This window comes from Pristiophorus japonicus, chromosome 20 (assembly GCF_044704955.1).
Source record: "Pristiophorus japonicus isolate sPriJap1 chromosome 20, sPriJap1.hap1, whole genome shotgun sequence".
NCBI classification, from domain to species: domain Eukaryota; kingdom Metazoa; phylum Chordata; class Chondrichthyes; family Pristiophoridae; genus Pristiophorus; species Pristiophorus japonicus.
The window spans coordinates 73,314,315-73,339,647 of record NC_091996.1 but is presented as its reverse complement, the minus strand read 5'-3'; the positions used below and the strand labels follow the sequence as shown (position 1 = coordinate 73,339,647).

Here is a 25,333-nt window from a genome sequence, read left to right as displayed (position 1 = left end):
AGTCTGCAGAAGTACAGTGGATTCACATGTGATCTTCGAGTCTGTTCCAACTGACAACAGCTTAAGTGGCCTGTTCTTACACACAAGCTTGGTTACCGTTCAGGAAATGGGATTGTTTGGACCCATCTGTTGACTGCCTCCTGAACCTCTGCTAATTCCAGGAATTTAGTCCATCTGTGACCAGACTATAACCACAAGCCCATCTGGTTATCACATCTGTACGGCCCGTGGGGTTATTATTGGACTCACACCCAGACATTGTGTGTTTACTTGTTTGATACTTTATCCCCCAACATGGGTACAGAGACTCAGAAATGTATCATTCATCAGAAAAAGACAAAGTACAACAACATATTGGTCAGCTTAACAGAATCTCCTCATATTTATGGTCCAGTTAGGAATTCAGGAATAGCATCTTTCCCACAGAGTGGTTAGAATGTGGACCTCGCCACCACATGGTGTGGTTGAAGCCAATAGTATCGATGCATTTAAGGAAAAGCCAGATAAACACGAGGGACAAAGCAACACAAAGTTACTTTGATAGGGTTAATTGAAGTAGGGTGAAAGGAGGCTCGTGTGGAGCATAAAACCCGGCACAGACCCGTTGGACCGAAAGGCTTGTTTCTGTGCCGTACATTCTCTGTGATACCATGAATGGTCAAGTAAAGGGAATCATCAGAATAACAGTTTGAAGATTAAACAGCAGTACAAGAATTTATAAAACATTAATCCGTTCCACATTCATGTCGCCCCAGCTTTCTGCAGGGCCCTGTGCTACAGAACAGTGTGAACTCGCTGGTGTGTCAGCAGAGTCGAGGACTGCGGGAATCCCTCTCCACACACGGAACAGGTGAACAGTCTCTTGCCAGCTCTCTCCAGCTGGTGTCTCTTCAGCTCCTGGGACCTTTTAAAGTTTTTCCCACAGCCCACACGTTTCACTGGCCTGTCCCCAGTGTAAACTCGCAGATGGGACGGTTGAGTGAATCCCTTCCCACACACAGAGCAGGTGAACGGCCTCTCCAAGTGTCACCTCGTTGGGGTCTAAGCAGAGTCGAGGACCGAGTGAATCTCTTCCCACACACGGAGCAATGAAATGGTCTGTCCCCAGTGTGAACACACTGGTGTGCCATCAGAATCCCACAGCTTTTAAAGCTCTTCCCAGTCAGAACATTTAAAATCTCTCATCAGTGTGTACATTAGGAACAAATGTGTCATTTTGGGGTTGGCTGGCTGTAACTAGTGGGATGCCGCAAGGATCGGTGCTTGGGCCCCAGCTATTCACAATCTACATCAATGATTTGGATGAGGGACCAAATGTAATTTATCCAAGTTTGCTGATGATACAAATCTAGGTGGGAATGTAAATTCTGAGGAGGCTGCAAAGAAACTTCAAGGGGATATCGGGAGACTAATTGAGTGGGAAAAACATGGCAAATGGTATAATGTGGAGAAATGTGAAGTTATCCACTTTTGTAGGAAAATTAGAAAAGCAGAGTATTTTTTTTTTAAACGGAGAGAGATTGGGAAATGTTGGTGTTCAGAGGAACCTGGGTGTCCTTGTACACCAATCACTGAAAGTTAACATGCAGTTACAACAAGCAATTAAGAAAGCAAATGGTATGTTGGCCTTTATTCCAAGAGTATTTGAGTATAAGAGTAAAGATGTATTATTGCAATTATATAGGGCCCTGGTGAGACCGCACCTGGAGTATTGTGTACTGTTTTGGTCTTCTTACCTAAGGAAGGATATACTTGCCATAGAGAGAGTGCAACGGATGTTCACCAGACTGATTACTGGGATGGGAGGCTTGTCCTATGAGGAGAGATTGAGTAGACTAGGCCTATATTCTCTGGAGTTCAGGTGATCTCATTGAAACATACGACATTCTTACAGGGCTTGACAGGGTAGATGCAGGGAGGATGTTTCCTCTGGCTATGGAGTCTAGAACCAGGGTCACGGTTTGAGAATAAAGGGTCGGCCATTTAGGACTGAGATGAGCAGATATTTCTTCAGAGTGGTGAATCTTTGTAATTTTCTACCCCGAAGGGTTGTGGAGGCTCAGTTGTTGAGTATATTCAAGACAAAGATCGATAGGTTTTTAGATCTTAAGGGAATCAAAGGATATGGGAGTTGAGGTAGAAGATCAGCCATGATCTCATTGCATGGCAGAGCGGGCTCGAGGGGCCGAATGGCCTACTCCTGCTTGTATTCTTATGAACAAGCTGGTGTCCCTTCAGATTCCTGGAGCTTTTAAAGCTCATCCCACAAACAGAACAGTGAAATGGTTTCTCGTCAGTGTGAGCTCGCTGGTGTCGCGACAGCTCCCTGGAGCTTTTAAACCTCTATCAACAGTCAGAACAGTGAAATGGTTTCTCGTCAGTGTGAGCTCGCTGGTGTCCCTTCAGATCGCCGAAGCTTTTAAAGCTCTTCCCACAATCAGAACATATAAACAATCTCTCATCAGTGTGAACAAGCTGGTGTCTCTTCATATCTCTGAAGCTTTTAAAGCTCTTCCCACAGTCAGAACATGTAAATGGTCTCTCATCAGTGTGAACAAGCAGGTGTTGCTTCATATCCCCGAAGCTTTTAAAGCTCTTCCCACAGTCAGAACATGTAAACGGTCTCTCATCACTGTGAACTTGCTGGTGTCTCTTCATATCCTCGAAGCTTTTAAAGCTCTTCCCACAGTCAGAACATTTAAATGGTCTCTCATCAGTGTGATATTGCTGGTGTCTCAGCAGGTGGGATGACTGAGTGAATCCCTTCCCACACACAGAGCAGGTGAATGGCCTCTCCCCAGTGTGAATTCGCTGGTGTGTCCGCAGACTCGAGGACTGAGTGAATCTCTTCCCACACACGGGGCAGCTGAATGGTCTCTCATCAGTGTGAACTCGTTGGTGTGTCAGCAGGGTGGATGACCGAGTGAAACGCTTCCCACACATGGAGCAGTGAAATGGTCTGTCCCCACTGTGAGTACGCAGGTGTGTCATCAGATTCCCGAAGCTTTTGAAGCTCTTCCCACAGTCAGAACATTGAAATGGTCTCTCGTCAGTGTGAACTCGCTGGTGTCTCAGCAGGTGGGATGACTGAGTGAATCCCTTCCCACACACAGAGCAGGTGAACGGAATCTCTCCTGCTCTCTCCCACTGGTGTCTCTTCATATCCTGGGACATTTCAAATCTCTTCCCAGTCAGAACATTTAATTGGCCTCTCTCCACAATGAACAAGCTGATGTCTCAGGAGGGTGGAAGAATGAGTGAGTTGCTTCAAAAACAGGGAGCAGGTCAACGGTCCCTCATCGGAATGGACAAGCTGGTGTCTCAGAAGCATGGATGGTGCAATTAATCCCTCCCCACTAATGGAGCGGGTTAAAGATCTCCCCAGTGTAAATTTGCTGGTGTTAATCGGAGTGGATGACTGAGTGAATCCCTTCCCTCACACGGAGTGGGTGAATGGGCTCTCCCCAGTGTGAACTCGCTGGTCTCTCTTCAGGTACTTGTAGATTTTGAAGTTCTTCTCACACTCAGAAGATTTTAAAGTTCTCTCATCCGTGTGAACTGGCTGGTGTGCCAGACGATTTGAGGACCGATTGAATCAGGGCCCGAGGAATCGTGTGACTGTCAGATCTTGACGTGATGTTTGGTTTGCGCTTCCCGTCTGTAAATGCTCCACTTCTAAAACCCTGTAAATGGAGTGAAGATAAAACTCAATACAGAGAAGTGTGAGGTGATACATTTTGGTAGAAAGAATGAGAGACAATACATAGAAACATAGAAACATAGAAAATAGGTGCAGGAGTAGGCCATTCGGCCCTTCTAGCCTGCACCGCCATTCAATGAGTTCATGGCTGAACATTCAACTTCAGTACCCCATTCCTGCTTTCTCGCCATACCCCTTGATCCCCCTAGTAGTAAGGACCTCATCTAACTCCTTTTTGAATATATTTAGTGAATTGGCCTCAACAACTTTCTGTGGTAGAGAATTCCACAGGTTCACCACTCTCTGGGTGAAGAAGTTCCTCCGCATCTCGGTCCTAAATGGCTTACCCCTTATCCTTAGACTGTGACCTCTGGTTCTGGACTTCCCCAACATTGGGAACATTCTTCCTGCATCTAACCTGTCTAACCCTGTCAGAATTTTAAACGTTTCTATGAGGTCCCCTCTCATTCTTCTGAACTCCAGTGAATACAAGCCCAGTTGATCCAGTCTTTCTTGATAGGTCAGTCCCGCCATCCCGGGAATCAGTCTGGTGAACCTTCGCTGCACTCCCTCAATGGCAAGAATGTCCTTCCTCAGGTTAGGAGACCAAAACTGTACACAATACTCCAGGTGTGGCCTCACCAATGCCCTTTACAACTGTAGCAACACCTCCCTGCCCCTGTACTCAAATCCCCTTGCTATGAAGGCCAACATGCCATTTGCTTTCTTAACCGCCTGCTGCACCTGCATGCCAACCTTCAATGACTGATGTACCATGACACCCAGGTCTCTTTGCACCTCCCCTTTTCCTAATCTGTCACCATTCAGATAATAGTCTGTCTCTCTGTTTTTACCACCAAAGTGGATAACCTCACATGCTAAATGATACAATTTTAACAGGGGTGCAAGAGAGACCTGGGGGTGCCTGTGCACAATTCTTTGAAGGTGGCAGGACAGGTTAACAAAGACAGGAATTTATGCTAAACCTATATAAAACACCAGTGCATCTCGCTCTCCAACCAGTATTCTGTTCTGAGTACTGATGGGGGTGATGGTTCCTCTGGGGAGTACAGCCAGAGCCAAATCCATGCCACCACGGGTGGCTCAGCTGTACAGGGGGGGGGGCGCGGTGGGAGCAAGTTGTGACAGCAATAGCGGTCGGGGATTCGATAGTTAGGGGAGCAGACAGTCGTTTCTGAGGCCGCAGATGTGATTCCTGAATGGTATGTTGCCTCCATGGTGCCAGGGTTAAGGATGTCACTAAGCGATTGCAGAACATTCTGAGCGGGAAGAGTGAACAGCCAATTGTCGCAGTTCATATCTGTACCAACAATATAAGTAGAAAAAGGCACAACGTTCTACACGCAGATTTTAGGGAGCTAGGAAAGAGATTAAAAAGCATAACCTCAAAAGTAGTAATCTCCGGATTACTCCCGGCACCATGTGCGAGTATAGAAATAGGAGGATAGAGCAGATGAATGTGTGGCTGGAGAAATGGTGCAGGATGGAGGACTTCAGATTCCTGGGGCATTGGGACCGGTTCTGGGGGAGGCGGGACCTGTACAGGCCGGACGATTTGCACTTCAACAGAGCCGGGACCAATATCCTTATGGGGAGGTTTGCCAGTGCTATTGGGGAGGGTTTAAACTAAGTTAGCAGGAGGATGGGCACCAGGATGTAGCATTAGAAAGGAGAAACAAAGGGCACAAAGGATTGGGAGGGACAGATAGCACCAAATCAAGAAATAGTAAGGTATTAGGTGGGATCAGACTAAGAGAGAACACAGGATAGTCTAAGATAGGTTTACAGTGTATGTGAACTAGCCACATGGGAATCTGATTTCGTGGCAATAATGTAGACCTGGCTCAAAAAGGGGCAGGATTGGGTATTAAATATTCCTGCATATAGGGTGTTCATTAAAGATAGGGAAGGAAAGATAGGAGGTGGTATGGCAGTATTGATTAAGGAGAATGTCACAGTGCTGGAGAGAGAGGATGTCCTGGAGGCGTCATGAACAGAATCTATATGGCTACAGTTAAGGAAAAATAGAGGCGCCATTACACTACTCAATGTATTCTATAGGCCACTAACTAATGCTAAAAATATAAGACACGATGAACACCGGCATGGACAAGATGGGCCCAATGGCCTCCTCCTGTGTCGTGATATTTCTATAATTCTATGATTTATGGAGGAGCAAATTTGCAGAGATGCAAGAACTACAGAGTAGTGGTAATGGGGAACTTCAACTCTCCTAATGTAGACTAGGATGGCAATACAGTGAAGGGCAGAGAGGGGCAAGAATTTCTGAACAGTGTTCAGGAAAACTTTCCTGATCAGTATGTTTCCGGCCCAATGAGGAAGGAGACATTGCTGGATTTGGTTCTGGGGAATGAGGTGGGTCAAGTGGAGCAAGTGACATTGAGTGACTGTACTTGGGGATTCCAACCCTGGGACTGTACATGGGGATTCTAACCCTGAGAGTGTACAAGGGGACCTGCTCTGGGGCTTTTCTGTTATAATTGTGTGGGATGTAAACCGTAAGCTCAGTACTGACCAGCACCCTTGAGAGATGCGTGGAGAGTGAGAATAAAATAACTGCTGTAATAATTTAGTCTCCCAGGCACTGGACAAATCGTGTTTAACCGACTTGATCGAGTTTTTTTTAATGAGATAACAGACAAGGTTGATGAGGGTAATGCGACTGACGCAGTGTACATGGATTTCCAAAAGACTTTTGACAGAGTGCCACATAATAGGTTTGCCAGGAAAATTGAAGCCCATGGAATAAAAGGGATAGTGGCAGCATGGATACAAAATTGGCTGAGTGACAGGAAACAGAGATAGTGGCCAATGGTTGTTTTTCAGACTGGAGGTAGGTATACAGCGGTGTTCCCCAGGGGTCAGTTCTAGGACCAATGCTTTTCTTGATCTATATTAATGACTTGGATGTGGGTGTACAGGGCACAAATTCAAAATTTGCAAAAGACACAAAACTTGTAATTATAGTGAACAGTGAGGGGGAGAGTGATAGACTTCAGAAAGTCATAGACAGACTGGTGAAATGGGCGGACACATGGCAGATTAAATTTAATGCAGAAAAATATGAAGTGCTGCATTTTAGTAGAATGAGTGGACATATAAACTAAATGGTACAATCCTAAAGGGGGTGCACGAACAGAGAGATCTGAGGGTATGTGTGCATAAATCATTGAAGGTGGCAGGGCGTGTTGAGAGAACAGTTAAAAAGGCTTACAGGATCCTGGGCTTTGCAAATAGAGGTGTACAGTAAAAAAGTGTGGAAATTATGATGAACCTGCATAAAACACTGGTATGGGCCCAGCTGGAGTACTGTGTCCAATTTGGGGCACCACATTTTATGAAGGATGTGAACGCCTTAGAGAAGTACAGAAAGGATTTCCGAGAATGATTCCAGGAATGAGGAATTTTCCGGGCTGTGGGGAAAGGACAGGGAGTGGGACTAGCTGAGGGTCGGTACGGGCTCGACGGGCCGAACGGCCTTCCGTGCTGTAACCTTTCTGTGATTCTAACCTTCTGACTCGGGGCAAAAGAGAGTGCTCCCAACTGAGCCCTGGCCCACACTTTGAATGTGAGCCCGTAAGTTGTGAACACAGAGCCTTGTGTCTAACATGGGCAACAAAGGCTCACGGCCTCCCCGGGCCCCGAACAAGGGCAGCACAGTCGCTGCCCTGCGGCTCAGCCAATCAACGGCGCAAGTCCCGCCCCTCGAGCTCCCTGATTGGCTGGAGGACCCGCTGCCAGCTCGCTCCTCCAGCCTCGCCCCTATCTCCCCATTGGTCGGAAGCTCCCGTCAATCAGGCGGCGGGCCCGGTTCATGTGTCCCAAGAGCGCGCTCCGCCAAACTGCAGCAGCTCCGCGCGGGGCCCGAACCGGCGGTTCTCAGGTTGGCGGCATTTCCCTTTATTCTCCCCCTCCCCCCCCCGCGCGACTCGCTGCCCAATCGGAGCGGAGGAAACTCACTTTACGTCACCGGTCGCGACTACTACGGACACAAACGGCTTTCCCCAGAAGGCCCCGCGCCCACTCCGTGCCACAAAGTCCCAGCGCGCAGGCGCAGCTCCGAGCAAGGGGCGGGGCGGTTATTACCCATGGTGACCGAGAGGAGGTGCTGTGCCGGACGTCGCTGCGCATGCGTGGACTCAGCTGTCAATCACCCATCAAGCAGACCAGGCTGCTGGTGAGACCTGGAACATCATAGACACATTAAATTAGTAAAAGGTTGACTGGAATGCATTCGGGACAGTTTCCTAGAACAATACATCAGAACATAAGAAATAGGAGCAGGAGTTGGCCATTTTGCCCCTCGAGCCTGCTCCGCCATTCAATGAGATCATGGCTGATCTGATCATGGACTCAGCTCCACTTCCCTGCCCACTCCCCAAACCCTTCACTCCCTTATTGTTCAAAAATCTGTCTATCTCCACTTGAAATATATTCAATGACGCAGCCTCCACAGCTCTCTGGGGCAGAGAATTCCATAGATTTACAACCCTCAGAAGAAATTCCTCCTCAGCTCAGTTCTAAATGGGCGGCCCCTTATTCTTAAACTATGCCCCAGAGGTTTGATTCCCTCATGAGTGGAAACATCCTCCTGCATCTACCCTGTGGAGCCCCCTCAGTATCTATATGTTTCAATAAGATCACCTTTCACTCTTCTAAACTCCAATGAGTATAGGCCCAACCTGCTCAACCTTTCTTCATAAGTCAACCCCTTCATCGCAGGAATCAACCTCGTGAATCTTCTCTGAATTGTCTCCAATGCAAGTATGTCCCTCTTTAAAAACGGAGACCAAAACTGCATGCAGTTCTCTAGGTGTGGACTTACCAATACCCTGTACAGCTTTAGCAGGACTTCCCTGCTTTTACATTCCATCCCCCTTGCAATAAAGGCCAACATTCCATTTTCTTCTTGATTACTTGCTGTACCTGCATACTAACTTTTTGTGTTTGATGCACAAGGACCCTCAGGTTCCTCTGTACTGCAGCATTTTGTAATCTCCATTTAAATAATAATAATTTTTATTTTTCCTGCCAAAGTGGATAACATCACATTTTCCCACATTATACTCCATCTGTCAAATGTTTGCCCACTCACTTAGCCTTATCTATATCGCTTTGCAGATTATTTGTGTCCTCACAACTTGCTTTCCCACCCATCTTTGTATCATCAGCAAACTTGGCTACATTACACTCGGTCCCTTCATCGAAGTCATTAATATAGATTGTAAACAGTTGAGGCCACAGCACCGATCCTTGTGGCACCCCACGAGTTACCGTTTGCCAACTTGAAAATTACCCATTCATCCCGACTCTGTTTTCTGCTAGTTAGCCAATCTCCTACCGTTGCTAATATATTACCCCAACCCCATGAGCTCTTATCTTGTGCAATAACCTTTTATGTGGCACCTTATCGAATGCCACCTGGAAATGCAAATAAGTCACACCCACTGGTTCCCCTTTATTCACCCTGCTCATTACATCCTCAAATAACTCCAGCAAATTTGTCAAACATGATCTCCTTTTCATAAAACCATGCTGACTCTGCTTGATTGAATTATGCTTTTCCAAATGTCCTGCTACTGCTTCCTTAATAATGGATTCCAGCATTTTCCCAACGACAGATGTTAGGCTAACTGATCTATAGTTTTCTGCTTTTTGAAATAGGGACGTTACATGTGCGGTTTTCCAATCCGCTGGGACCTCTCCAGAATCCATGGAATTTTGGTAGATTACAACCAATGCATCCACTATCTCTGCAGCCACTTCTTTTAAGACCCTAGGATGCAGGCCATCAGGTCCAGAGGACTTGTCCACCTTTGGTCCCATTATTTAACAGTTAACTTTTTCTCCAGTGATGTTGTAAGTTTTCCCCTCCCTGTAGTCCCTTGATTATCTATTATTGGGATGTTTTAGTGTCTTCTACCATGAAGACCAATACAAAATATTTGTTCAAAGTCTCTGCCATTTCCCTGTTTCCCATTATTAATTCCCCAGTCTCATCCTCTATGGGACCAATGTTCACTTTAGCTACTCCCTTCCTTTTTGTATACATGTAGAAGCTCTTACTGTCCATTTTCATATTTTTTGCTCTCATAATCTCTGCTCCCTCTTTATTTTTTTAGTCGTCCTTTGCTGGTTTCTAAAAATGTCCCAAATCTCTGGCCTACCACTAATCTTGGCAACATTTTATGCCTTTGTTTTCAATTTGATATCATCCTTTACTTCCTTAGTTAGCCACGGATGGTTCATCCTTCTCTTAGAATCTTTCCTTTTCATTGGGAATATATCTTTGCTGAGAGTTATGAAATATCTCCTTAAATGTCTGCCCCTGCTTATCTACCAGCTTACCCATTAATCAATTTCCCCAGTCCACTTTAGCCAACTCTGCCTTCATACCTTTGTAATTGTCTTTATTTAAGTTCAGGACAGTAGTTTGAGACCCAACTTTCTCACCCTCAAACTGAATTTAAAATTCTACCATGCTATGATCATTCTTCCTTAGAGGATCTTTTACTATGAGATCATTATTGAATCCTGTCTCATTACACATTACCAGATCTAAAAAAGCCTTCTCCCTGGTTTTACAGAGTTCTGTTACAGACAGGAAGCTCATCAAGATCTGACAGAATCGCTCGATTCATCACGAACTGAATATCATTGACCTTTGCACACGGGAGGGGAGAGCAGCGATTGCAGCACGGACAAACTGCACACATGTTCCGTGTGTGGACCCGGATTCAGCCGATCGCCTGATCTGGCGAGACACGTGCACCGTCACACCGGGGAGAAACCGGGTAAAGGTGGGGACGGTGGGAAGGGAGTTAGTTCCTCGTCTGCGCTGGAAGTTCATCGGAGCAGTTCACCTGCTCCGTGTGTGGGGAGGCATTCATTTGTTCATTCCACCTGTGTAGAATTTACCAATATTTCGCAAAGATTCCTTGTACCTTTCCCCTGCAGAGGAGAAGAATCCCTTTTTGGACTTTTAAAATGAGTTTAAAGGGCAGACGAGGCCTGCAGGGGATAAAAGGGGATGCATTCATGGAGACCCCCCCCTCCCCAGTGTTTGGGGTCATAGGAAAGGGAATTTAATTTGGAATTCGATGAACATTTTGGTATCCTAGGAAAAACTCTGAGGGAAGATACCCAAGAGCTTCACAAGTTTAAGATCTCTAAAAGAGCATGTTGGAAGAGACTGCCAGAACAGAGGGTGGGACTTCACTCAGGAATTGGGTATTGGAGCTAATTTAATTTGTCTGGGAGAATGAGTCAATCGATAACTAACAAGAACTGTGAGGCATAAAAATTCGCTCCCTAGGACATAAACGCATCAAGAGCCATCAGGCTAATCACCGGAGACCATTATTGGCATGCATGTGCAAATAGACCTATAGAAATCACGGGCCCAGCCAAACGGCCCAAGAGTTTAAACACTGCTTCAACAATGCCAACCGGTGATTTTCCACATTACCACATCATAATCAAATTACTGCTGAACGAGCCCGCCAAATTCTGACAAAGAGAGCTCAAAACTAATGAGCAGCTCCCTTGAAACAAAGAGCTGGGCCAGATTTGGCGGGAGATAAGGAAGCCTTTTTGGGGTATATCTATTCCCAGTTTTACAAGGGAAAATCAACAAGCAGCAGGAGGTGGGGAGTGAAGAAATGGAGAAAACTACAAGAAACCATCAAGGACCGACCGAGCACGCCGGCAGCAAGAGGCCCACAAAATGGAAGGTTGTCAGCAACTAAATTGACAACCCAGGCCACCACAACCAGCAAAACGACCAACCGAAACCAACTCAGCAAAAACCGAAGAATCGACATTTATCTTCACTCTACAATCTACTTCTGAACGACCAACGGGTGAGAAATTACCTAAAAAAGGACTAACTAAAACTATTCCTAACCCATACATCCAAAACATGACTTACCGCATACATCCAAAACATGACTTACCGCATCAGCGGACTCACCCCAACTGAAGACTACGCAGTCCGAAGTCCTCTCCTCCGTCCGGGGTACGGCTCGCCTAGAAGGCAAAGTGCAGCGAACCCTGAAACCGCGATTCACCGGCAACTGTCAAAAGGGATTGGTGAGCATAACCCTCAGAACCCCCAGAGCTATAACTTAGTTAGTTAGGGGAATTGGGAGGGGGAGGCTGGGATAACTTGTGTAAATGTATCTGCATTCTCCTCTTTACCCCATTTAGAGTTTAAGCTGTATTCTTTTCCCCACAGGCTGTATTTTGACATTTTATTCAATGTGTTGTACTCCTCAGTGTGTATTGGTCTGTGTGTGTTATTAAAGGTGTGTCTTTTACTTCTTTTTAAACACAATAAAGCCATACCTACTTCCTACCTTGAAACCAATTGTCTGTACATGTCTGTCACAGTCCCTTCATAATTCCAGAGTCTCGAACCAAGGGTGTGGGAGCGATTCGAAACCGTTCATATAAGGTCAGAAGGGAAAGCTGACCCCCTGAAAACCACCCATTACATGTAATGGCAACCATGAAGGGACTCTGGGGCAAGGGACGTGATAAGAAAGAGACTGGTTTCAGGAAAAGAAGCAAATTGGAAGAGGGGATTTCCTCGTATGTGTTTAAGAGGGTAAATGTAGCTAAGGAGTGGGTACTCGATTTATTATATGCTGAGCGTCCAGAAGATGCTGCAGCTCAATGGACCGAGAGCAAGGACCATAAAAGGTCGATAGAGAAGGCCATTTGGCTAGTTTGCCTTCAGCGACAGATCCGGCTTCTAGATGAGGAGAATGAGAAATTAAAGGGAGTATTGAGGCAGGCAGAAGAGATGTCCAGTGCAAGGGCCACAGTTGGGGAAAGGCTGTGGACAGAGGTGGGACAGTTAAAGGAAAGTAGAGAGCTCACTAATAAAAGGCACAAAACCCAACTGGACCTTTTACAGTGTCAGATTATTGAAGCCAAGAATAGCGAACTGGCATTGCGGGAAGAGAATTACTGCCTCGCCAAGCAAGTTAAAGAGTATGGGGAGAGGGTGAGAGACATTCAGGTCGCCTATAAGGTAGCCAGTACCAGCGAATTTGAGGCAGGAGACCACGGCCCCTGCCAGCAGCAAATCCAAAGCTTGAACGTTGCTCTATCCCGGGCTAAAGGCATGGTGTGCCTGATAAACCCGGGTTTAGCCCAGGAACACCTGGTAGAGCAAGGAGAAACCCCTCAGTCACCGGCTGCAGCTTCTGGGAACGGCCCGGAGAAGCAGGGGTGTCAGCCAGATGCAGGGCAGACATGGATTGAGAACTACCAATACGGTGGCCCAGAGTTTTAACTCGGCTTGGCAGCAGGGGGATGTGGGCGAGCCAATACAAGAAGGGCCGGAACCAGGGCCAATGCATCCGGTCCAGCAGCAAAAGTTTAGCCTGCCTGGCGCTGATGGAGCAGGAGGACCCCTAGAAAGCAACTTCGTAGTCCCCATGACCCCAAAAAACTGAGGGCTATGATAGGCCACCTAAGTAAGCTCACCCAACAGGGTGATCCCTTGGTACACTTCCTGGAAGTGGAACACATGGGATATTAACGGGTGTGATGACCTGCTCCTGTTTACCGATCGGGGGAAGAGCATGGCCCACTGCTGGCCGAGCTGCTAGAGCTGCTAAAAGAAGAAGGGTTTAAAGTAAACCCCAAGAAGGCACAGATCGGCCAGAATGCAGTCAAATTCCTGGGGCTGACTATGGCCCTTTCCCCAGCGTGCACAGACAAGGCTAGAAGTTAGGCAGTACAGAAGTTACAGGCCCCCCAACATAGATATAAAACGGAAAAGAGTGACTAAAGTAAATGTTGGTCCCTTAGAAGATGAGAAGGGGGATTTAATAATGGGAAATGTGGAAATGGCCGAGACCTTAAACAATTATTTTGCTTCAGTCTTCACAGTGGAAGACACAAAAACCATGCCAAAAATTGCTGGTCACGGGAATGTGGGAAGGTAGGACCTTGAGATAATCACCATCACTAGGGGGGTAGTGCTGGACAGGCTAATGGGACTCAAGGTAGACAAGTCCCCTGGTCCTGATGAAATGCATCCCAGGGTATTAAAAGAGATGGCGGAAGTTATAGCAGATGCATTCGTTATAATCTACCAAAATTCTCTGGACTCTGGGGAGGTACCAGCGGATTGGAAAGCAGCTAATGTAACGCCTCTGTTTAAAAAAGAGGGCTGACAAAAGGCAGGTAATTATAGGCTGGTTAGTTTAACATCTGTAGTGGGGAAAATGCTTGAAGTTATCATTAAGGAAGAAATAGCGGGACATCTAGCGGGAATAGTGCAATCAAGCAGACGCAACATGGATTCATGAAGGAGAATTCATGTTTAACTAATTTACTGGAATTCTTTGAGGATATAACGAGCATGGTGGATAGAGGTGTACCGATGGATGTGGTGTATTTAGATTTCCAAAAGGCATTCGATAAGATGCCACACAAAAGGTTACTGCAGAAGATAAAGGTACGCGGAGTCAGAGGAAATGTATTAGCATGGATCGAGAATTGGCTGGCTAACAGAAAGCAGAGAGTCGGGATAAATGGGTCCTTTTCGGGTTGGAAATCGGTGGTTAGTGGTGTGCCACAGGGATCGGTGCTGGGACCACAACTGTTTACAATATACATAGATGACCTGGAAGAGGGGACAGAGTGCAGTGTGACAAAATTTGCAGATGACACAAAGATTAGTGGGAAAGCAGGTTGTGTAGAGGACAGAGAGAGGCTGCAAAGTGATTTAGATAGGTTAAGCGAATGGGCTAAGGTTTGGCAGATGGAATACAATGTCGGAAAATGTGAGGTCATCCACCTTGGAAACAAAAACAGTAAAAGGGAATATTATTTGAATGGGGAGAAATTACAACATGCTGCGGTGCAGAGGGACCTGGGGGTCCTTGTGCACAAATCCCAAAAAGTTAGTTTGCAGGTGCAGCAGGTAATCAGGAAGGCGAATGGAATGTTGGCCTTCATTGCGAGAGGGATAGAGTACAAAAGCAGGGAGATTCTGCTGCAACTGTACAGGGAATTGGTGAGGCCGCACCTGGAGTACTGCATGCAGTTTTGGTCACCTTACTTAAGGAAGGATATACTAGCTATGGAGGAGGTATAGAGACGATTCACTAGGCTAATTCCGGAGATGAGTGGGTTACCTTATGATGATAGATTGAGTAGACTGGGTCTTTACTCATTGGAGTTCAGAAGGATGAGGGGTGATCTTATAGAAACATTTAAAATAATGAAAGGGATAGACAAGATAGAGGCAGAGAGGTTGTTTCCACTGGTCGGGGAGACTAGAACTAGGGGGCACAGCCTCAAAATACGGGGGAGCCAATTTAAAACCGAGTCGAGAAGGAATTTCTTCTCCCAGAGGGTTGTGAATCTGTGGAATTCTCTGCCCAAGGAAGCAGTTGAGGCTAGCTCATTGAATGTATTCAAATCACAGATAGATTTTTAACCAATAAGAGAATTGAGGGTTATGGGGAGCGGGCGGGTAAGTGGAGCTGAGTCCACGGCCAGATCAGCCATGATCTTGTTGAATGGCGGAGCAGGCTTAAGGGGCTGGATGGCCTACTCCTGTTCCTAATTCTTAAGTTCTTATGTTCTTAACACAGTGACAGGGGTAAGATCCTTTCTCGGACTCACCGGGTACTGCAGAGATTTTATTGAGGATTATGCAGCCACCGCAGCCCCTCTGCTCAGGCTCCTACACAAAGGTGTAGAGTGGGACTGGGATGAGGGTTGCGAGGCAGCATTTAATCAGCTCAAGAAGACCGCACCAGCCTTAGGAGCGATAGATGAGGGAAAGGAGTTTTTCCTGGAGGTGGCAGCGGGGACAGCCTGAGCTCAGTGCTGCTTCAAGAGCGGCACGGCCAGCTGAGACCAGTGGTTTACTCCTCCAGGATCCTCACAGATGTGGAGAAGGGGTACTCCAACTGTGAGATACACCTCCTAGCCACACATTGGGCAGTGAAAAGATCCTTAATCTTCACGGGAGGATCTCCTCTAACACTCCTAATCCACCACACACCTACTCAGATGCTCCTAGATGGGAGGATTAAGGACGGGACGGTGAGCAGTGCCCGCATTGCTCGCTGCTCTCCCAGATGGACCTCAGGAGTAGAAGGGCCCCGCGAGCCAAGGCTAGCAGCCAACCTAGTCTACCCAGGGAAAGCCCACAGGTGCTCCATAGAAGGGGTATGAGAGGTGAACATTGGCCTTCGGGCTGGGTTACACCCTACAGGCCGGGACATCTACGTGGATGGGTCCAGCACGGTATCTGCTGGCGAGCGACTCACTGGGTGCGGAGTCTATGACCAAAGGACAGGTATTGCCCTGGCAATCAAGCTCCCCAGCACCAGGAGCACCCAGCATGCTGAACTGTCCATCATCATGTACATGGTGACCCACCCCAAGGAATTCCCTACCCCGTACACGATTTGCTCGGACAGTATGTTCACCTGCAATTCGTGTACGGAGTACCTGGCTATCTGGTCCCGTCGCGGATACACGTCCGCTGACGGGAGATCCCTGGCAATTAAGCCCCTGCTGGAGAAAATCATGACAGCAGTGGGGGAAGAGGGAAAGGTCTACATACATAAGGTGAAGGCTCATTCAAAAACCGAACCCCGTGCAGAGGGAAACCAACAGGCTGAAAAACTGGCCAAAGAAGGTGCCCACACGGGAAAGTGCTGGGATCCCTATAACACCGGCCACATAGCAGCGGCCAAGAATAAGAACAGGGCAGCAGAGAGTACAGGGATAGCTTTGGCCCCGGACTTAAAAACAGTTCAGGCACAGGACCCGGTCCTGAAAGCTGTCCTGGATGCGCTAGCTAGAGGAGAGAGAGAAGAAGGTCCGTACGGCACAGCAGCCATTACCGTTAAGGAAGACATGCTGTTTAAAGAGGGACAATGGGTCGTGCCACAGCAGCACCAGAAGGAATTCCTAAAACTGGCCCATGAGGGTCCAGGAGCGGGACACCCCGGGCCTGAGACCACCTGGCAACGGGTGGAACAGGCAGGATGATGGCCGGGACTCAGGGAGGACATCCGCGAGTTCTGTGCGAACTGCCTGGTGTGTTCTGCGAACAACCCTGACCCCCAGAAAAGGAAGGTGTCCCGAGGACACGTCAGGAGGGTAGAGGGACCATGGCAGTCAATCCAAATTGACTACATCGGGCCCCTACTCACCGTCCAGGGAGGCTACAAATACTGCCTAGTCCTGGTGGACATGTTCTCAAAATGGATTGAAGCCTTCCCCTGCCAAACAGCCACTGCACTAGGGACAGCTAATATTTTAGTGAGGGAAGTGTTCTTGCGGTGGGGACTCCCACAGTATGTGGAGTCGGACCAGTGGAGCCATTTCACCGGGAAGGTAATGCAGGCAACCCTAAGGTGCTCGGCATTGAGGGGAAATGGCACGTTGCCCACAATCCAGTCATCTGGTATTGTGGAGTGTTTAAACCGCACCATTAAGGAAAGGCTGCGGAAGGAGACGGGAGATTCACCCCAAAAGTGGGTGGAGGTCTTACCGTTGGTCCTAATGGGGATCCGAGCCAGCCAGTCAAAGAGCACGGGGTATTCTCCATGCAAGCTCATGACTGGCCGGATCATGCGGACCCCCACCCATGTCCTAGCCCTGGTGCTCACAGAAGGTCAGCTCAGAGAGGTGAACCGGGACAGGTTTGTCAGGAACCTGTTTGAACACCTCAAACAGATTCACTGGCAGGCTGCTAGTAACATGGGCAGACAGCACCGGAGTAACAGATTGCTGCTAGAACCCAGCAAACACCACGAATGGGAGATAGGGGACCAGGTCATGGTGAGGAACTATGCTCGGGTCGGGGTTTTTGAAGCATTATATATGGGGTCATACAGCATTGTCGACAAGGCAAGCCCGATGGTCTATGCCATAAAGCTGCCCCGCCGTACTAAGTGGTTCCACATCAACCAGTGCAAGCTGTACAACCCAGGGTCAGCCAAGCACAGAGGGCAGCCGGGAGGGGTGAACCGTCCTCAGGACGGGGACCCTCCGTTGGCCGCCCCCGACGGTGGAGGGCCCACAGGGAATGTGGCAGGCTCAGAAACCGTGCCTGTAGGGGCGGTGAATTGCACTACTGGAGGGGTATCCCACCCATCGTTTGGGATTCGGACGCACCCCCAGTAACCCAAGCCCTGAGAAGGACCCTCCGTACACCACGGCCAAAGATACCGTGGTCACCGGCATCTGAGCCTCAGCGATTCTACCCTAGGAGAAGGGCAGCCCGACAGGAAAGGCCGAAGGTCAGAAGTACAGAGGCCGCTCAGAGTAGGGATCACCAGCCAGTCGCCTCCAGCGATGAGGGTCTCACAGGAGCAGTAGCAACGAGCTGTCCCAGAGACAAGGGTCTCCAGCTCACCGGCTGCGGGGAAACCCTAGCATCCAGGCAGCTATCAGGCCACACAAGGCATGGGCCCGACAGGGATTAACCAGGCCATCCGGAGACGGGTGGCGGTTGTACATAGCTCTAATTTTTAGTTTAAGGCAGCTGATTGCACCGTTTTACATTTTAAGTTTAGTTTAGAATTAAGGTTAATGTTGCAGTAATGTTTAGGTGATTGTTTTGAGTTTGTCTTGTGTGTCAGCCAGCCTGAGAGCAGTTCTCAAGGGCAAGGCGGTGTGTTCTGTGTGTTTTACAGGAGTGGAAAGAAGGGAAGGAACCAAGATGAGAAGGATCCTGTGTCTGCTCACCCTGGCAGGGGTAAGCATCGGGGACCGAGGTAACGTGGAGGAATCCGCATTTATGGGTGCTCCAGAGGGAGAGCATCAATGGTGACTACCAGAGGTGGCACACAGGGGATGGAGGAGATTGCTGTTTATTCCCACGAGGGACGGTGGCCAAGGTGGCTGGGGTCTAACTCCACCCGATACTCCAGCCAGGATGGGTTCACCTACGGGGAGGCTTCCATGCCCCAGGGTACAGGTCATTGCGGCGCGGGTTAGTGTGACCGAGGGAAAATGGGTATGCCTTACCTGTAAAGGGCAGATTCCTCTGGATAGGTGGTGGTGGCTCAGAAAACTGAGCAATGATATGGAGACTTCACAGCCGATTGGGAACGGCTGGGGAACAATACCTACCGGACTATCATGGGGACACAGGGGGGAGTGAGCGTGTGTTGGGATAAGTGGTGGGAATGAGCGTGTGTTGGGATAGTGGTGGGAATCGGAACAAGGGATCTATGTCTGCATGTGGGGGTCAGAGAGGGCCTGTCCCGCAGGCATGTCGATCGTCTTTGCCAGAAAATGGCAAGATAACGGGGAAGGGATGGAATGGGACACAAGTCTGCTTGCATGTGTGGTCCTATACCCCCCGGTCCCAGTTAACGCCACTGAACTGCTAGCATGCCCCAAAAAACCCCTGCCTACAATCCCGACTGGACGTACAGTAACTGATAGGTGTCTTACCACCACTGAGGGACCAGGGAATGGGCTAGTTCTCATACCAACTGACAAGGTACTCTATCAGGGGGTACACTACACCATAGCTTCAGTTATCCTAAACCTAACTGAGGTGCACTTACCTGGATGGTGCCCCAAGGAAACAGAACTATTATACCAAGTATTGCTACGAGACATGTTTAAAAAATGTTACGAGTTAGACTTTGGTAACGTAGACAAAGCAGACTTATATACATTCTACGCCAAAATCGACAAGGGTACTGGGAGACATAGGAGGGGAATCTGGAATTACATTTTTATAGCATATAACACGGGATCCTCTGTGGTGAATAGTCTGGATGACATGGAACTACAACTACAAATAAATACTCTAAAGAACCAGCTACATAAAATCCTAAAAGAGGAAAACACAGTGGTGGGCTCGGAACTACATGAGGATCAGGCTATGACAGTTCATTTAAAAGAAATCATAGAAGAATTAGAAAGACACGCTAAAACGGTAAATGCACTCATACGGGAGGACAGGAATGCTTCAGATCAGGCTGCACAGAAGGAGGTGTGCGTGCTGTACGGGGCATGGCTGCTGGGTGAGGGTTGCAGCAACCTGGAGGATTTAAAACAAGGTTCAGTCCCCTCCTGGATTAGCAACAAGCACCTCGCAGCCCTCCACCCATTTAGTAATTCGCTGAGCCCGTGTCAACTCCATCTAGCTTCGGAAGCCTACCCTGTCCCAGTGGACTGTGGGCGTTCCAATCACACTATCATGGGGATAGTAGTGAGGATGCCGGTCATGGGTGGGACAGCCCGACCCGCACCGGTATACAGGGTGGAGAATATTGGGGTCATTCAAGGGGGTGCACATGTCCGTTACTCAGCGGGCCCACCTTATGTCAAAGTGGGAGAACGCTATGACAGGTACTGACGACTCTGGATGCCGGAGCCGGGGCACACACATAGTGCTATGTCCCCAGCACTCGAACGCCTACTTGAGACCACAGTGCGGGTTTAAAGCTGCTGCTACACAACCTATCAACTGTACCATGGAGGTAATGGCACAAGACCATGTTCCCCACAGGTAGCATACACAGGAGGTGGGACATATCGTGTCACCACCAGTGCACCCCACTACCAATATGGACAACACATATGGTGTCCGGTGAGTGAAAGCAGTTTTTGCTTTAAACCTGAGGCAGAAGTTCGAGTGGCCCAAGAATGGATTGTCCCCATTCCTGAACCCTCCACTATTCACCTCACTAACAGAAAACTTTACCAACTTACAAAACTATGTCACACATTTCGGTTATGCAATTCCTCCTCTACCCGAACATCTTATCTCTTTGTTGAAATCTGGATGTATCGCAAAAACATTTCTACACACTAGAGCAAGACAACCGTAATAGAGAGCGAGATTTCAGACATCACAGTTCCACCCTGGTGGGACAATCTCAACAATATAGAAGTCCCTCCTTGGATTAGGATAGTCTCCCATCTTTTAGTGGTTTGCCAGCTTGGAATAATTCTGTATTTATGGTGGTGTAAGTGTAAGGGGAGAAAACAAAAGCGCCGATCCAGACATTACCAGATGATGGACAAGCCTCAGGAGACCAATTGATGTTGTTTAATTTTAATCTGTGTTCTTCCTTCTGTAATGTGGTTGTACGTTGCCTACATTGCTGGTGAATATAATGTAATTGAAATGAAATATAACTGTGCTGAAATGCAATTGTAGTGACTGAACCCCCTCCAAGCTGGGAGGGTGTAAATGTAAAAAGTTTGTACCTGTAAAGTTTGTACCTATGATGATGTTGCATAAGTGTAATGCATATTTTGGGGAAGGTTAATTTACGGGGAAGGTTATCTTGGGAGTCAGGAATTTTGCTCGCCTGGAAGACGATACCATAAGTGGTATGGTATCACGGGGGGGAACTGTAGAATTTACTAATATTTCGCAAAGATTCCTTGTACCTTTCCCCTGCAAAGGAGAAGAATCCCTTTTTAGACTTTTAAAATGAGTTTGAAGGGCAGACGAGGCCTGCATAGGATAAAAGGGGATGCATTCATGGAGACCCCCCCCCAGTGTTTGGACTCATAGGAAAGGGAATTTAATTTGGAACTCGATGAACATTTTGGTATCCTAGGAAAATCTCTGAGGAAGATACTCAAGAGCTTTGCAAGTTTAAGATCTCAAAAGGAGCATGTTGGAAGAGACTGCCAGAACAAAGGGTGGGACTTCACTCAGGAATTGGGTATTGGAGCTAATTCAATTTGTCTGGGAGAATGAGTCAATCGATAACTAACAAGAACTGTGAGACATAAAAATTCGCTCCCTAGGACAAACGCATCAAGAACTATCAGGCTAATCACCGGAGACCATTATTGGCATGCATGTGCAAATAGACCTATAGAAATCACGGGCCCAGCCAAACAGCCCAAGAGTTTAAACACTGCTTCAACAATGCCAACCGGTGATTTTCCACATTACCACATCATAATCAAATTACTGCTGAACGAGCCCGCCAAATTCTGACAAAGAAGAGAGCTTAAAACTAATGAGCAGCTCCCTTGAAACAAAGAGCTGGGCCAGATTTGGCGGGAGATAAGGAAGCCTTTTTGGGGTATATCTATTCCCAGTTTTACAAGGGAAAAATCAACAAGCAGCAGGAGGTGGGGAGTGAAGAAATGGAGTAGTGGAGAAAACTACAAGAAACCATCAAGGACCGACCGAGCATGCCGACAGCAAGAGGCCCATGAAACGGAAGGTTGTCAGCAACCAAATTGGCAACCCAGGCCACCACAACCAGCGAAACGACCTACCGAAACCAACTCAGCAAAAACCAAAGAATCGACATTTATTTTCACTCTACAATCTACTTCTGACCAACGGGTGAGAAATTACCTAAAAGGACTAACTAAAACTATTTCTAACCAAAGAAAGTGGGTACTTACCCCATACATCCAAAACGCGAGTTACTGCATCAGCAGACTCACCCCAACTGAAGACTACGCAGTCCGAAGTCCTCTCCTCCGTCCGGGATACGGCTTGCCTAGAAGGCAAAGTGCAGCGAACCCCGAAACCGCGATTCACCGGCAACTGTCAAAAAGGATTGGTGAGCATAACCCCCTGAACCCCCAGAGCTATAACTTAGTTAGTTAGGGGAATTGGGAGGGGGAGGCTGGGATAACTTGTGTAAATGTATCTGCATTCTCCTCTTTACCCCATTTAGAGTTTAAGCTGTATTCTTTTCCTCACAGGCTGTATTTTGACATTTTATTCAATGTGTTGTACCCCTCAGTGTGTATTGGTATCACTATTCTGTGTGTGTCATTAAACAGATGCTTTTTACTTCTTTTTAAAACACAATAAAGCCATACCTACTTCCTACCTTGAAACCGATTGTCTGTCCAAGTCTGTCACAGTCCCTTCATAATTCCAGAACCAAAGGTGTGGGAGCGATTCGAAACCGCTCATACAAGGTCAGAAGGGAAAGCTGACCCCCTGAAAACCACCCCTTACACCTGCAAACACACCAGCGAGCTCTCACTGACAAGAAACCATTTCAGTGTTCTGACTGTGGGAAGAGTTTTAAAATCCCCCAGCAACTGAACCGACACGAGTGAGTTCACACTGATCAGAGGCCGTTTATACTGCACTACCTTCATCAACCCTCTGTTACTTGATAAATCAGTTTAGTCAGACACGATTTGCCTTTTAACAAATCCACACTGGCTGCCCCTTATTAACCCAACTCTGCAAGTGAGGCTTTTGTCCTGGACAATGGTCTCTAGTTGTTCACCCACCACTGACATTAGACTGATTGGCCTGTAGTTACCAGGTTTAGCCCTCTCCCCTTTTTTAAACGGGTGTAATATTTGTAATCCTCCAGTCCTCTGGCACCACTTCCATATATTCGAGAGAGATTGAAAGATTGTGGTCAGAGCTTCTGCTATCTCCATTCTAGCCTCCCTCAGCCATCTAGGATGCATCTCATCTGGACCAGGTGACTTGTTAACTTTTGAGTGATGCCGACCAATTGAGTACCTTTTTCTATCGATGTTCACCCGATCCAATTTCTCTGCTCCCTCCTCCACTACTGCAACATTAACTTAATTCTCTTCTTTTCTGAAGACAGATGCTAAGTACTCATTCAGTACCTCTGCCTCTGTGTGATGAGCTCCTATTTGGTCCCTGAAAAGAGCCAACATTCCTTGAACTATTGTTTTGATACGATTTTGGTTTTTTTTACGTTACCCGCTAATCTTTTCTGGTATTCTTTCTTTGCCCTTCTTATATCCTTTTTAAATTTCCCTTGCACTCCCTATATTCTCCTGGTTTCTGACTGTAATCTACACCTGACATTTGTCATTAGCCTCCTGTCCCTGTTTTATGATAACCGCCATATCCTTTATCATCCAGGGAGCTCTAGCTTTGGAAGTCCCACCTTTCCACTTATTGAGAATATGCTTGGTTTGTACCAGTGTCAAATTTCATTTTATAACGTCCCGTGAAGCGCGTTGGGATGTTTTACTACGTTAAAGACGCTATATAAATACAAGTTGTTGTCTGAAACGACTATTTAATTCCACAGAGGGTAAAAACAGTATTTTATTCACAAATATTGAACAATTTCTTCCACGGGGTTTATCTGCTTTTATTCATGAATTTAAAAAGTCTGTATTAAAAACGGAGATACTTGGTTGTGAAACAAAGAGCCTTGTATCCATTAAAGGCCCACAGTCTCCCCTGGCCCTGAACAAGGGACTGCACAAAGTCACTGCCCTGCGCATAACTAAAACCACCGATTTCCAGCTCCGTAACATTGCCCGTCTCCGTCCCTGCCTCAGCTCATCTGCTGCTGAAACCCTTATCCAAGCCTTTGTTACCTCTAAACTCAACCACTCCAACGCACTCCTGGCTGGCCTCCCACATTCTCCACTATGTAAATTTGAGGTCATAAGAACAAAAGAAATAGGAACAGGAGTCGGCCATACAGCCCCTCGAGGCTGCTCCGCCATTCACTAAGATCATGATCTGACCATGGACTCGGGTCCACTTCCCCGCCCGCTCCCCATAGCCCCTTATCGTTTAAGAAACTGTCTATTTCTTTCTTAAATTTATTCAATGTCCCAGCTTTCACAGCTCTCTGAGGCAGCGAATTCCACAGATTTACAACCCTCTGAAAGAAGCAATTTCTCCTCATCTCTGTTTTAAATGGGCGGCCCCTTATTCTAAGATCATGCCTTCTAGTTCTAGTCTCCCCCATCAGTGGAAACATCCTCTCTGCATCCACCTTGTCAAGCCCCCTCATTATCTTATATGTTTCGATTAGATCACCTCTCATTCTTCTGAATTCCAATGAGTAGAGGCCCAACCTACTCAACATTTCCTCATAAGTCAACCCGCTCATCTCGGAATCAACCTAGTGAACCTTCTCTGAACTGCCTCCAAAGCAAGTATATCCTTTCGTAAATATGGAAACCAAAACTGCACGCAGTATTCCAGGTGTGGCCACACCAATACCCTGTATAGCTGTAGCAAGACTTCCCTGCTTCTATACTCCATCCCCTTTGCAATAAAGGCCAAGATTCCATTGGCCTTCCTGATCACTTGCTGTACCTGCATACTATCCTTTTGTGTTTCATGCACAAGTACCCCCAGGTCCCGCTGTACTGCAGCACTTTACAATCTTTCTCCATTTAAACAATAACTTGCTGTTTGATTTTTTTCTGCCAAAGTGCATGACCTCACTTTCCAACATTATACTCCATCTGCCAAATTTTTGCCCACTCACTTAGACGGTCTCTGTCCTTTTGCAGATTTTTGTGTGTCCTCCTCACACATTGCTTTTCTTCCCATCTTTGTATCATCAGCAAACTTGTCTATGTTACACTCAGTCCCTTCTTCCAAGTCGTTAATATAGATTGTAAATAGTTGGTGTCCCAGCACTAATCCCTGCAGCACCCCACTAGTTACTGGTTGCCAACCAGAGAATGAACCATTTATCCCGATTCTCTGTTTTCTGTTAGTTAGCCAATCCTCTATCCATGCTAATATATTACCCCCAACCCCGTGAACTTTTATCTTGTGCAGTAACCTTTTATGTGGCACCTTGTCAAATGCCTTCTGGAAGTCCAAATACACCACCATCC

At 47.2% G+C, this 25,333-nt stretch overlaps 1 protein-coding gene across 2 annotated transcripts in view; it reads right to left on the bottom strand.

Annotated features, from left to right (window-relative positions):
• Positions 1-258: 258 nt before the first annotated feature.
• Positions 259-25,333, bottom strand: part of LOC139232573 (zinc finger protein 623-like) — a 27,258-nt gene continuing 2,183 nt past the window's right edge. The window contains exons 2-3 of one of the 2 annotated variants that reach the window (XM_070863000.1): positions 7,829-7,926; positions 259-3,683 (exon numbers count right to left, since the gene is read on the bottom strand). In XM_070863000.1, coding sequence (XP_070719101.1) covers positions 2,347-3,174 — 828 coding nt within the window. In that variant the 5' untranslated portion in view covers positions 3,175-3,683; positions 7,829-7,926 and the 3' untranslated portion in view covers positions 259-2,346. Of the gene's footprint in view, positions 3,684-7,702; positions 7,927-25,333 lie in introns of both variants that reach the window. The other variant, XM_070863002.1, reaches the window with a different exon arrangement.